This window comes from Mirounga leonina, unplaced genomic scaffold, assembly GCF_011800145.1.
Source record: "Mirounga leonina isolate KUSES-001 unplaced genomic scaffold, KU_Mleo_1.0 Mir_224, whole genome shotgun sequence".
Classification (NCBI taxonomy): domain Eukaryota; kingdom Metazoa; phylum Chordata; class Mammalia; order Carnivora; family Phocidae; genus Mirounga; species Mirounga leonina.
In genome coordinates this window covers 8,392,676-8,405,277 of record NW_023270615.1, presented here as the reverse complement: position 1 = coordinate 8,405,277, position 12,602 = coordinate 8,392,676, and the positions used below count along the sequence as shown (strand labels likewise).

Genomic DNA, 12,602 nt, shown 5'->3' with positions numbered 1-12,602 from the left:
AGAAGGATTTGACAGCACAGGCCACCCAAAGTTTGGGTAAAAATTTGGCCTTTGTAAACCTACAGCAGTTTGGTGAAGCTGGTGTTTGGAAACTGAGCCTGGAAGCTGCACATCCCAGCTTCTCCCAAAGTACTCACATGAACCATAGGGTCCGGATTCGCTGTGCTTTATGTGTTCAAACCCAGTCCCTGCTTCTCCTCAGCGGGAGGAGCAGAAGAGAGAAGAAATGAAGAGAAAGGGTACCAAGTGCTATGACCCCTCCTTCCCTTTTGTCTTCCTTATTAGTCTAGTCTAGTGGGGCTTTCATAGAATTTCTCACTTCATAGGACATCTAGAATATATTCCCCTGCTCTTCCCCACCACCTTCCCAGACCAAACGTCTCCATCAACTGATACCATCTTCCTGAGCTTGGAACACAGCTTTGTACTCAAAGGTCTCTTATAGGGCCTGGCAAATTACCTACCCGCCTTCTTCTGAATATTTATGCCCAAATGCCAGGATGTCAGATGCCCGTCCACTCCCATCACAGACAACAACAGGCACGGGAGGGGTGTCTCGAAGGTACTCCAAGACAATCGAGATCACATTGGGTCCTCCTTCCACAATGAGTGCCACCACCGGAACTCCTTGACCGATTCCTGCATTAAAAAAGGAAAAAAAAAGGGAAAAAAAAGAGAAAAGAACACAAAGCCAGCAAACCAAAGAAACAAAAAGGGAAACAAAAAGCACAAACTAAAATTACTGAGCATGGGGGAGATCACAACATATGAAGGGATAAAATATGGAGCAAAAATTGTACAGAAACTCCTTTCACAGAATCTTCCCACCAAAGTCTATCTGATTTTGCCCTCTCCTCAGAGTTCCCGGGGTGCTGGGGCCGGTGAAGGGACCCACTGCCGTACTTTACCGGAGGTGGGGTGCATAGGGTGAGGAAGGAGAGGAAGGAAGGTTAGTAGATCAAGCCTTGAGCCAGCAACCGAAAGACTGGAAGCTAAATGTGACCTTAAGCAAGTCTCCTATGTACCCAGTGGTTCAGTTTCTTACGTGAAAAATGGGAATTTAAAGCAGGCCAGATCCCTGATGTCATCACAGTGCTAAGAAAACATCTGAACGGTTCACTTTATTAAAGATGGTCAAAATCAGCTGGGGGCATATATGCACTTGTTGAGTCAACTACTGGCTACATTAGGGGTCTATCTATATCTGACCATAAATGATCCGCTTGACTAAGGGTTCTTAACAGCGTAACAGTCATGATAAAGAACCCAAGAGACATGGCATCTGCCATCTGCCGCCTGCCGATACTGTGTCCTTGACCACATGGCGGGTGGTCCGGAAACAGTGGTTGAATTCAGTTGTTGAATTCTGGGGTGTCACAGACCTTTTCTAAAGTATTTAAGTTATTAATGGTAAGCTAGAAGACGTAAAAATTGCCCTAACATCAGTACTCATGTGGGGTTCAACCTAACATATTAAAGATGACTATTAAAAACGAATGTCCATGAGAGACGCGATGACAAAGAAATGAAGTTCATTTTCAAGTGACCTCTCAAGTGTCATCATGGTTCATTGGATAACATCTTGTGCTCATTTTGGTATCACGCTGCATTTTCTCACTCTTCACCTTCCCAGAAGAGTTAAGAAATTGAGCAGTACCATAAAAATGAGATGGTTCTGTACAGAGCAGTTATCTTAAAAAATAAATAATCAAGATTCTGTACCACTTCTGTAAATACGAACTTAAAAAAAAAAAAGCCTTTAGTCATCTCAGTTTTTCCCTTTCCCCTTCCTGCTGTGGTTTTTTTTCTTTTATCCAGAAACCGCTGCCCTGTGAGAAATAATAGTATGAGGTTTGGTTTCTTGCTCCATTAGTGAGAGATTGTATTTGACTTGGGGGCCCTGTTATACTTCTACAGTATTATCAGTCTCCTGGGGGCTTCTCTTTTCTAAGTCAGTGTTTTTGATGATTTGATTTTCGTCTTAAAGGAATGGCCCAAAGTGTCAGTTACACAAAAATGGGTGCTGTTTTTAAATCTTTTAAAAATGTAAGAAAATGACAATTGTGGGTCCCCAGATTTCTTTTTGTGCTCCAGAGGGAATTAGAAGAGAGGGATGACCCGTGGTGCCATTCGATGTTTCTGTGGATGGAAAAGGTTTGAGAATCCCTCCTTCAAATCCAAGAAGAGGGAAGAGAAAGATCAGTGCTGCTCCCCTTTGGCTCAAAGGCCCTTAATGATTCAGACAAAATGTCCCTTTAAAACTCTATTTACATGTCTATGAAGGAGACATCTTCCCCACTGCTGATCATGAGATCAAGTAAATTCTGTTGAAAGGCTCTTTGAAAATTAAGGGCTAACTTGAAATGTTAATACAGCACACTGCTTTTGGAAGAGAACTTGCTGACATAGGAAATACCCACCCTACGTGGATTTGTATTTTAACATGCCTTGGAAAAGGGTCTCTTTTCCAATGTTTAAAATTATTTTATGAGGTATTTCCCAAAGAACTATGCTATTTAATTTTTCACTTTTCCTTGAGCTAGCACATGCTATTGTATTGCTTCCTATCAAGGAACAGTACGCTGTGTTTGCTGTTTTATACCAAATGATTTATTTAGACTCATTCTAGGATCTTCCAAGAGAGGCATTTGCCAAATTCTGATCTTGGGCACTGATTCTGTCAGTGGAATCTTTACTCCAAATCACAGACCAATAGTGATCCACTCAATGTTCTCATGGAGAAAGAAGTCTTAGAATGGGCCTTCTAGAATTTCCAATCATCTACAATCTACCAGACAATAGGCAAGATGGCTGGAAACATCTCTTCCCTTTGCAAGGATACATAGGTGCAAAGGATCAATTTTCAGAGCAGGACTTGAGAGCAATAAACTGTCAAATGATTTCATATCAATGTATTTATCAATGTACCAAATTGTTGTAACCCCTAGAAACAGAGAAACATTTTAGATGATCAAATTTCCTATATTTAGAATGAAGCCATTATCAATTACAAGGATGAGAACAATTATATTAACTCATATTATTATTATAATAATATGACCCAGTGCTAAAAATTGGATGAAGTATCAAGATAGAATCTCCCTTTTCAAAAGTACTGAATATATCTGGTCTCCAAATTCTCTTCCATTTCCTACACTGATAATACATGGAAATTCGTTCCATAGACAACAAAAGCTCTTATAGTCTGAAATAATGTACTTTTGAATTTCTTAGTTATGGGAGGTAGAGAATGAGGCTATATCTAAAAATATCATGCTTTATGTAAACTAAACCTGCCAGAATATGGTAACATTAAGTCTTCCTGTCAAGACACACACACACACCCCCCACCTTTGTTTCTGAGAAAGGAAAATGATATCAAATAATCAGTGATGAACAAAAGCAGTGGTTCTTAGCCTATTTTTTTTTGGAGACAAGGGTCTCTGAATACTTTTGTGAATCTGATGAAAGCTAGTGACCCCTTCTCCAGAAAAATACACATATGGATAGTCAAAAAATGTGTCTATACAATTTCAAGGGTTTATGGATCTTTGAGAGAGATTCATGAAAAACCTATGAATGGACGCTTACAGAACTCCACCCTAAATTAAGCACATTGTTACAGCTGCAAAAGAGCATCAGCTTGCCTTATTTTATGAAGCTCACTGACACCTGTGAGAGAAGTTCTAGAATGGGTTTTCAAACGAAACTCTGTGCCCAATGGGAACTATATCATACTATTGCTGTCCAGTTAGACTGACTGGCTAAACTTCCACAGAAAACACTGTCTGTAGGGTATCACCCTTCCCTTCATTCTCTCTCGTTTTTCTTTATTTCTTCTGTTCACACTTTGGTTCCTAAGTTACATTTTGGACACAGGATATTAAAGATACCCTAGAGAAAGTCACAAATATAAAAGTTAGACTCTGTAGTATATGACCTCATTAGTAAAGAAAAAGCTTCTTAAATTATCAAGAACAGGACATTTTCTATTAATGACGTAAAGAAAACATTTTTCTTTCTGGAATCCACTACATACTCAGCTCGATTCACATGGCTCACTACTATTTTCTTTATGCCCATAACAAAATTAATATAAATTCCTTTGAAGATAATCACAAGTTTATACCATACTCAGCTAAACCTACTAGCCATTCACACACACACACAAAAATAGTTGTTCAGATGTATAGTTTTAAAAAATATAACCTCTATTATTAAAGAAACTTTTTTCATTTTATCTAAAGCCTCAGGGACTTTTGTGTGTGTGTGTGTGAATACATTTCCTGTGCTTTTGGGGAAAAATAGGTTAATTCCTTAGTTGATCACAATAATTTTTCATTTTCTACCATAACCAAAGGCTTTCAGTAGTTCTCAGAGATTTCCATTAGAATTTAATTTTAGAGTAATGTGGAGTTGCTTAAGCAGGAAGAGGCAAGATGCTTGCCACACGCTTGAGCTTTTGCAATGCTGGAGCTAGAGGCATGGCCTCCAAAACTGTGGGCTTGGGTAATGGATTTAACAGCCACATTCTACAACATTCCAAGCTGAGCTAGGGCTTTCAAATTACAAACTGCACCCCCAATTCATTGTTCTTTGCAGAAGACAACCCCTTGGACTTTTGTTACATTTTGTTCTGACTGCTATGTCCTTTAGCTTGGGCTCCCAATGAGGCTCAGTGCCAAAATTGGCTTAAGCAAAAACTGGGTTGGGTGTTGTGAGGAAGGGAGGCGGCAGGAACAGGAGAAAGCCTTAAAATTCCAAAAGCGCCCCCGCCCCCCACCTTCTTTCTTTCTGCTGACTTGAGATCATAATCTATGATCAGTTCGGGCACTTGTGAAACCATTCAGTCTGTTGTAGTGAAACGCCTGGATAACGTGAGCATTTTGATCAAAGTAAATGAACACTTTGGTTTTATGTCAACATCACCATATATGATCTAAAATGCCTACGGGCCTAAGGAATAATTTATTTTCTGTTGGGAAATGAAGATGGAGCATAGAAGGTTGATCTTAGGTAGGTCATAATGATGTAGGCTAGAGATCATGTGATTATTACAGTAGAAGCCATTTAGAAAGGAGGGATCAAACTTTCTGTGAGAGATGGCTTCCTGAAGATCTTAATGCATTCAAGACTGAGTCCGTCAATGGTGGGTGGGCATTTCTGTCAAGCCCCTGAAATTGTGCCGCAATAACAACATAGTTAATTCACTGGCCTTGCCACCTCTGGGATTATGTGATTCTTGATGATTTGGAAGTTTGTGTGGAGAATTCACATGCATTGAAATTATGCATATGGTAGGACTTCACCAGTATATTTTATGTTTCACAATTTTAAAGTTACATAATTAAAATTGGCATAAAATTTGAAAGCATTGAACATGTCCCCTTCATCCAACTTCTCACTTCAATCACCTGGTCTTTGGTTCAATGGTTGGCTTCTACCAACAGAACACTGGTCACTATCTCCTGTATTTGGGCTACAGAATGAAGCCATAGTAACTCAGCAACTGCCTAAGATTTTGCATTCTTCAAACAGAACCTTGCACAGACTTGGGGGACATTAGCAATTACTATAGTGATGGGAAGAGAAGCAGTAAGCTGTTTGCCTCATTTTAATGGATACCAATTTGCTACCTACTTGAGAAGTAATGGCTGAAGTTTGCATAATACAGAGCGTTCAACAGATAAGAGATTCTTGATGCTCTTATCTATTTAGTGAATCTCTTCTATGTTCAGAGAAACTGTGGACAGATTGATAAAAAGTACATAAATCTGGTAATCATTTGTGTTCAACTGACAACACTCGACACTATTCTTGTTTATTAAGTTTAAGGTGCTTCTTATCATTAGGAAGATTCATAACACTTGAATATTCAGGTACGACTATAGAATATTATTGTCCACAAAGGGAATATTTTAATATGCTGTACTTTGAGAAAGGGAACACAACTGGAAATCGTTGAGCTACCAAGGAACAGAGCAAGCCCAAGAAAATATCTAGGGAATGACATGAGAAAACATTTTTTCTTCTTCTGAAAAGATCTTTTCAGTCTCCTGTGGAAGCAGATGTTTTGGATATTGCCTTCATGTTTAGAGGTAAAATATACTATCTATTCAAGATGACAGAACTATAACCGGAATGTGGCTGGCCTTATTTGGAAATGGGTAAAAAACCCAATTATCTGTTGGTGAATCCCGGTGATGTAACAATTGGTAAATGCCAAACCCTGCAAACCACTCCTGTGCATCATTGTAATTACTATACCTTTTTGCCACTATAATTCTGCACCTAAATTGATGCTTAGGAAAGCATTTGGAGATATAAAGTACCACACAAACTCTTAGGCAGCAAAAATAAAGCCACACACAACAAGATGCTTCACTTCTGGATACTTATGGTTCTCGAGTGGGAAGGAAATTCCTGGAAAGATGGCTGGGGTCTTTCCCGGTGGTTCGGACTTCCCAACATATAAACTTCCAATTCCTTTTAGGACTAGGCAGGGGGAAAATAATGTGAATTCCTTAAATGTCCTTTCCTATTCACCAATTCCTATGGCAATTCCCTTACTGATATTTAACGTAATGGGTCCCCTTCCTATACAGTCCTTCCTGTTTACAGCTAATGCCGATAAGCCATATGTATTTTATCTTGCCATTTAAAATCTCAGCAAATTTGGCTGGAGACAGGCGGTTGTTAAGACACTAAAGATACAGAGTTCGAATTGATGGGAAAGCCTCTCTCAGCGATGAATGACTGAGAGCTGATGGTGTAGCCTTTCTTTTCCTGGGGGCAGAGAATGCAGAATCTATCAAATTAATATGGCAAAACCCTTCTTGTCCAGCTTGTTTTCAATACTGTTGCACTAATCTATTTTGTGCATTATCGACACCACCAGTATTTTCATAGGAATGCTGTACTAGCTCCCACCGGCTGGCTTTCATTTTGGATGAAATGCAAAATTCATCGATTTTTGCTTCGATTTTCTGTCCAGCCGTCAGAGGGCAAAGGACAGCCTGGGAGGGTGGACGAGTGGATGAAGTGAGGTATCCTGTAGACCAGCCATGGTACGCTGTGGCACGTATACTAGAAATACCTGTCATGTCCTCCATGTCCACACTCCCTGTCAGAGAATTGACCCGTTCACAGAAGCTTGGCCTTATTTGGCTTCTTTCAAAGCTGGTTGGACTAGAGGTGGATGGCAGACCTGCAGTGGGCCACATTTGCCTTCCTGGAATTAGAGTGGAAATCCCTAGGTCTGGAGTGAATAACTGGAAAGTGGGTTGGTGGGGAGTGAAGCCTCCATGGGCCGCGGCTCTGGTGGGATCATGAAGGGTGTTTAAGCAAGCAGAGAAGAGTGTATTCAGGGAGAAAGGAAGGGGCAGAGGGTACCCTGGAAAAGAGATTATGTGACCTGAGTGAGGGGAATGAAAGGGTGTGTGGTGTGTGTGTGTGTGTGTGTGTGAGAGAGAGAGACAGACAGAGAGGGAGGGAGAGATTTATAATTAGTCATTATTTATAAAACACTTAGAACAGAGTTTGGCACTCAAGAACCATATTGTTAAACAAACACAAATATAAAGATTCTTATTTATATTTATTAAGCTTATAAAAGATTTCTACTTTAAATATATGTAAATATTCATGAGGATGAAAGAAAAAGAAATGCATTTTGTATGTTTAAATCAAAAGGATGCTCTGACAAATAATCTGAAACACGTTTTTCCAAAGTTTGAATGTTCTCTCACGCAGACCAATAATATGCTTAGGAAGACAAATTTTTTTTTATCTTGTATCCAAAAGGCTAAAACTTTCTGGTTTGGGATAGGTGACTCTTTCTAGAGGGGGATTAGGTGACTTCTTGTATTACTCCCAAATGCCTTCTACCCTGGGCCTCTCCTCAACCAGCTTGGAAAGCCTTTCAAGTTCTGTGGGTTGGACAAAGATGTAAATGCCAAATAACAAAAACCCATAAACCAACTCCAAGTATATTATATGCTAATAAAGTAACTTGGCCTTTGACTTAGTCAATGGGAAACAGTTATTCCCTAATGGCCAACGAGCTCTGATCGAAATATCCTGCTATTAACATTCGCTTATTACCAGGACATGCAAGTAACATTCTCTGTGAATCGTTTCAATAGAAAGGGAACAGCCAATCCCAGGGGCTGTGGTGCAAGTATTATTTTCATAAAAGGAAAGAGCCAGTGTTTTCTTTGAGGCCATTGTTTGCGGGCTGAATGTCTTAATGTAACTGATCTAAGTCTACAAGAGAAGTCACCCAAACAAAGCTAGAATCTTCTTACTTTCTACTCTGTTCAAAACCTCCACATCAAAAGGCATCCCTTGCCTTCTCAAATGTAAGGTAATCAGAGTGGTTCTAACTCATTTTACTTTATAATACTTTGCCTATCCTCCCCGATAAATGTGCCAGGATCTAGGTCCACGGCCCATACAAGTTCGTTTGGCTTCTGGGTGGAATTAGCAGGCAGCAGAGCAGGCCAGGGAATTATGGATTTAACAAAACATGGAAAGACCCGGCCCCCAGGGCAGGACAGAGGTGGGAGGAGAGGGAGACGGTAGGAAAGAGCAATGTTGTGGGTAATGGCAAAATGGTGGCATGTGTATTAATTTGCCCTTCTAAAAAAACAAAAACAAAAACAAAACAAAAACCTTTCTGTATTAGTTGAGACAGGCTGCAATTACTTCTTCCTGCCCCAAATGTGAAAAGGTCTTTTCTCTCTTTAGGGAATGTTCTTTTTGACTTACTCTCTGTGAGGAACTCATACTCATCCTGCAGTTCTCAGGTTCACAGACAAGTCTTCCTGAGCCCCCTCCCCCTTGCCCCACCGGGCAGAATTAAACATTTTCACTTGTGTTTCCTCATAGCATTTGCTTTTTTAAAAAGCCCATGCCAATGAATATATTTTATAACTTTGTCCATTAATTACTCTGTTTTAATAAAAACATTCTCATAGCACCTTTCATCCCGAAGTTTTAGCTCATTAATGACATATTTAGGCACCTCTTTTCTCTGTTAGGTAGGTTTATCTTTGTATTCCCTGCACACCATACAGGGCTCTACACAGGATAGATGCTCACTAAAACTTGGGGTACAGAAGGAAGGCGGGAAGGCAGGGCACTGCATTACCATCAAGTATCTCCTGATTTCTTATAGGTTAAATGACAATATAATTATTTCCACATTAAGTTTTTGATGTTTTCTGACATAAGCAATTTCCCCCTCATTCAACTGGCCTGAGTTCCAGGGCACTGAGATCTGATTTAAATTCTCATGAAATCAGGAATTATTCCAAATGCCCAGTTTCTATGCTCACTGGTATGCTCATTCCTGTGGACTAGCAGAACTGCATCCTGATTTCCCTGCCTCCACAATGATCACCACCAGCTAGTTACCATCATAAACACAGTCTTCTCTACAGCCATCTTTAGTGGGTTCCCGTGGCTCATAGACAAAATCTCACATCTTTCATGTGACAGGCAAGGCTCCTCATGTTCTGGCCCTAGCCTCCATCTGCAGCCTCATCTCCCTCCAGAACCTTCTGTTCACCCTAATTCTAGTCTCATCAGACTATCATCATGATCTGCCATCTAGGATTCCTAGACATCCTAATTTTTAGAGGGAAATATCTCTCCCCACTCCTGGTTTCATGAAGAAGAATGAGGTCTTCCAGTTTCTCCAGGGGCCCCGTGCCCAAAGCTGTGTGTGCTGGGGTGGGGGGTGAAGGCTCCTTGTGGGATGCTATCTGATTTGAGGGAGCCCCTAGGCCCACTTGACTAACAGACTTAAAGCCACATCTGCTAACTTGCCCAACAACAAAAACTGGTATTTTGAGTCCCATCAAGTACTTTTTTAATTTCTCAAGTTGTTCAGAATTTGGATGAGGAAGACAGGTGCTATGTATTATGGCCCCTCAGAGAACCCCCAACTCCATCTTCAAAGTCCAGTCTAAATGTTACTAATTCCTGAGGCACTTCCTAGCTCCCTTGGGTAGTATTAATCATTCATTCCTTTGTAGTCCATTGTTGATTTGTTTTTCTTTTACATAGCTTTTGGCAGTTATTTTATTCTGTCTTGCTTTAATGAAAATTTTACCCATTAGATTTTAAGTTTCTTGGGATAGGACCCTCTTAGGCAACATCCTGGTTTCCAAAGTGCTTCACACATAGAAGGTAGTTTAAATACTTGTGAAATAAAACAAAATTAAAATGCACAATGTCTGGGGTCTAGACCTTGGGACCAGCACAGTTGAAGGGACAGGAATAAATTGGTGGTTGTAAAGGGACTGAGTGCCTTATCGCAATACTATTGATGTGTCCGGCCGACAGTAGAGATGATAACCATAAATGGTTCAAAAGTGGCCTCATGTTGGCGTTTCCCAGGCCTTAACTAACAGGACTCAGCAGTAGTCAGAGACCTAGAGAAGAAGCTGAGTCACCCAGGTGGGTGCTCACATTTCACTTGGTCCATTTGGATTAGGTCTGGACGAGTCCAGATTCTTAGTGACTCACAGAGCCAATTTGGTTCAGCTGTCTTGTACTTTTAAATTGAAGGCTCATTGTTTCTCAGAATTGCACCCAGCTGGAGTGACAACGTGTTCTGGTCATGGAGGGGGAAAGACGTAAATAGAGGTTTACATTCTTCCCTTTGCTGGAACAATATCCACGAAAGCTATTACTTCCTCCAGATGAAATGAATAGGGAACTACATGACTGAAAAGGCGACCTAATTCTTTTCCCTCTGAGGTGATTGATGTGATTCAGCCACTAAGGTGCTGTAGGCTAGGAGTGACCTTCATTCACCACCAAGGTTATTAAAGTAACTGCCCTATCACATATGAGACAAAGGGAGTGTTCTGATTATTTGGGATCTAGTAATGGCATTTAGTCCAATTTCTGACCAGCAGTTGGGAGAAATGATAAATTTATATTTATCTGGGCATCTTTTCTAAAAGACAATGTGTCAAGTCTAATCAAATCTTTATTGTGACTAAATGCTCAGTGAGAAATATGAATGACGTCACAAAGAACCTTCTTTCCCCTGGTTTCAAGTTTTGGTGTGGATGGAGGTCTATTAGGGTCATGCATCTAGCCCCTTGTCCTTCCCTTACTCCTCTCCACATATAAAATTGAGCAACTTGATTGGTGGTGACTAATGTCTGGCCATGTTTCTCAGTTAGAATAAATCTACTCAAAGTCTTCCACTGAAGAGAATTTAGCTTCTTTCTTCCTCTTCCTCCACAGACCAGTGCCAGTCAGCGCTGTTAGTAAAGGTGTGTTTTGTAGACACAAATTTCTTCTCTGGTTGGCTGTCTGGAGGCTGAAGTGAGTAGGCAAACCCCTTTGGCCCTCACACTAAGTCATTATTTCCAACAACTTCACCATTAATAAAAATGATATTTTGATCTCCATCTGCCTGACTCTGGTGTCCAACTCTCAGTCAATTTCAATCCTCTCCCATCAAGGGTGATGTATAATTTATTGGGCTTTCTCAAGCTCCAACATCACGAATTACAATACTGTCATTTCTCTTTCTGGCCTTCACTTTGCAGCAGAGCATCTAACAAACTTGAGCCTCTGTTCAAACCTGTGAACGTGAAATTATTTTTCAAGTGCAAATATGGCCTTCTCTGAAAGACAGTTTTTTTATTTATGTTTTTATAGCTCCTCCAAGGGAAACAACAGTTAACAATACACTAAAAAAAACCTAGTTATAAATGGAGCCCAAACAAGGTCGCTTATGAATTTCTGAGTTGCAGTGAACGATCTCATGTAGTGAAGTCCGCTCAGCCAAAAGGCTGAAGGCAGTTTCTTTTTCTCTTAGGGGAAGGAGCAGGTGTTGAGCACCTACCAGAAATGGCAGCCTCCAGGCGGGTTGCACTGGCTGACTCAGTCTGCTCAACAACCCTATGATAGAGATATTACTATCCCCATTTTATAGTTAAATAAACTGAAGCCTAGAAAATAAACTGCCTATCTGAACTGGGTTTCCCAAACAGGGGCCTGTTAGGAAATGCAGAGTCTGGACACTGTACTCTTCTGGGTTATCTCTCACAGGGGTGACCATATGATTTAGCATTCAAACACCAGGACACTCTTGCAAGGGAAGGGGCCATCAATCCTTAATAGTTTTTCTGGGATGACAGGTATAAGCCAGAACTATCTGATCCGGGACAAACCAGTACATAGGATCACTCTAAGTTTCTCATGTCTTAGCGTCTCAAACTCGTTTCTGGAAGATTTTAAAAGTTTTTTTTTTTTTTTAAAGATTTTATTTATTTATTTGAGAGAGAGAGAATGAGAGACAGAGAGCACGAGAGGGAAGAGGGTCAGAGGGAGAAGCAGACCCCCTGCTGAGCAGGGAGCCCGACGTGGGACTCGATCCTAGGACTCCAGGATCATGACCTGAGCTGAAGGCAGTTGCTTAACCAACTGAGCCACCCAGGCGCCCCGTTTCTGGAAGATTTTAAACATGGATGCCACCCTCAGATATTTAGAAAGGGGCCCGAGTTGGCTGGCTGTTCCTTTGCTACATCTCTTCCTGGCTTAATAAGGCCAAGACTCACTGCTGCCCCTCTGTG

The 12,602-nt window shown here is 40.7% G+C and overlaps 1 protein-coding gene across 1 annotated transcript in view; it reads right to left on the bottom strand.

Moving 5' to 3' along the window:
- Nucleotides 1-460: 460 nt before the first annotated feature.
- LOC118026302 (transient receptor potential cation channel subfamily M member 3-like) overlaps nt 461-12,602 on the bottom strand; it is a 70,038-nt gene continuing 57,896 nt past the window's right edge. The window contains exon 7 of the mRNA XM_035029068.1: nt 461-639. Coding sequence (XP_034884959.1) covers nt 461-639 — 179 coding nt within the window. The remainder of the gene's footprint in view (nt 640-12,602) is intronic.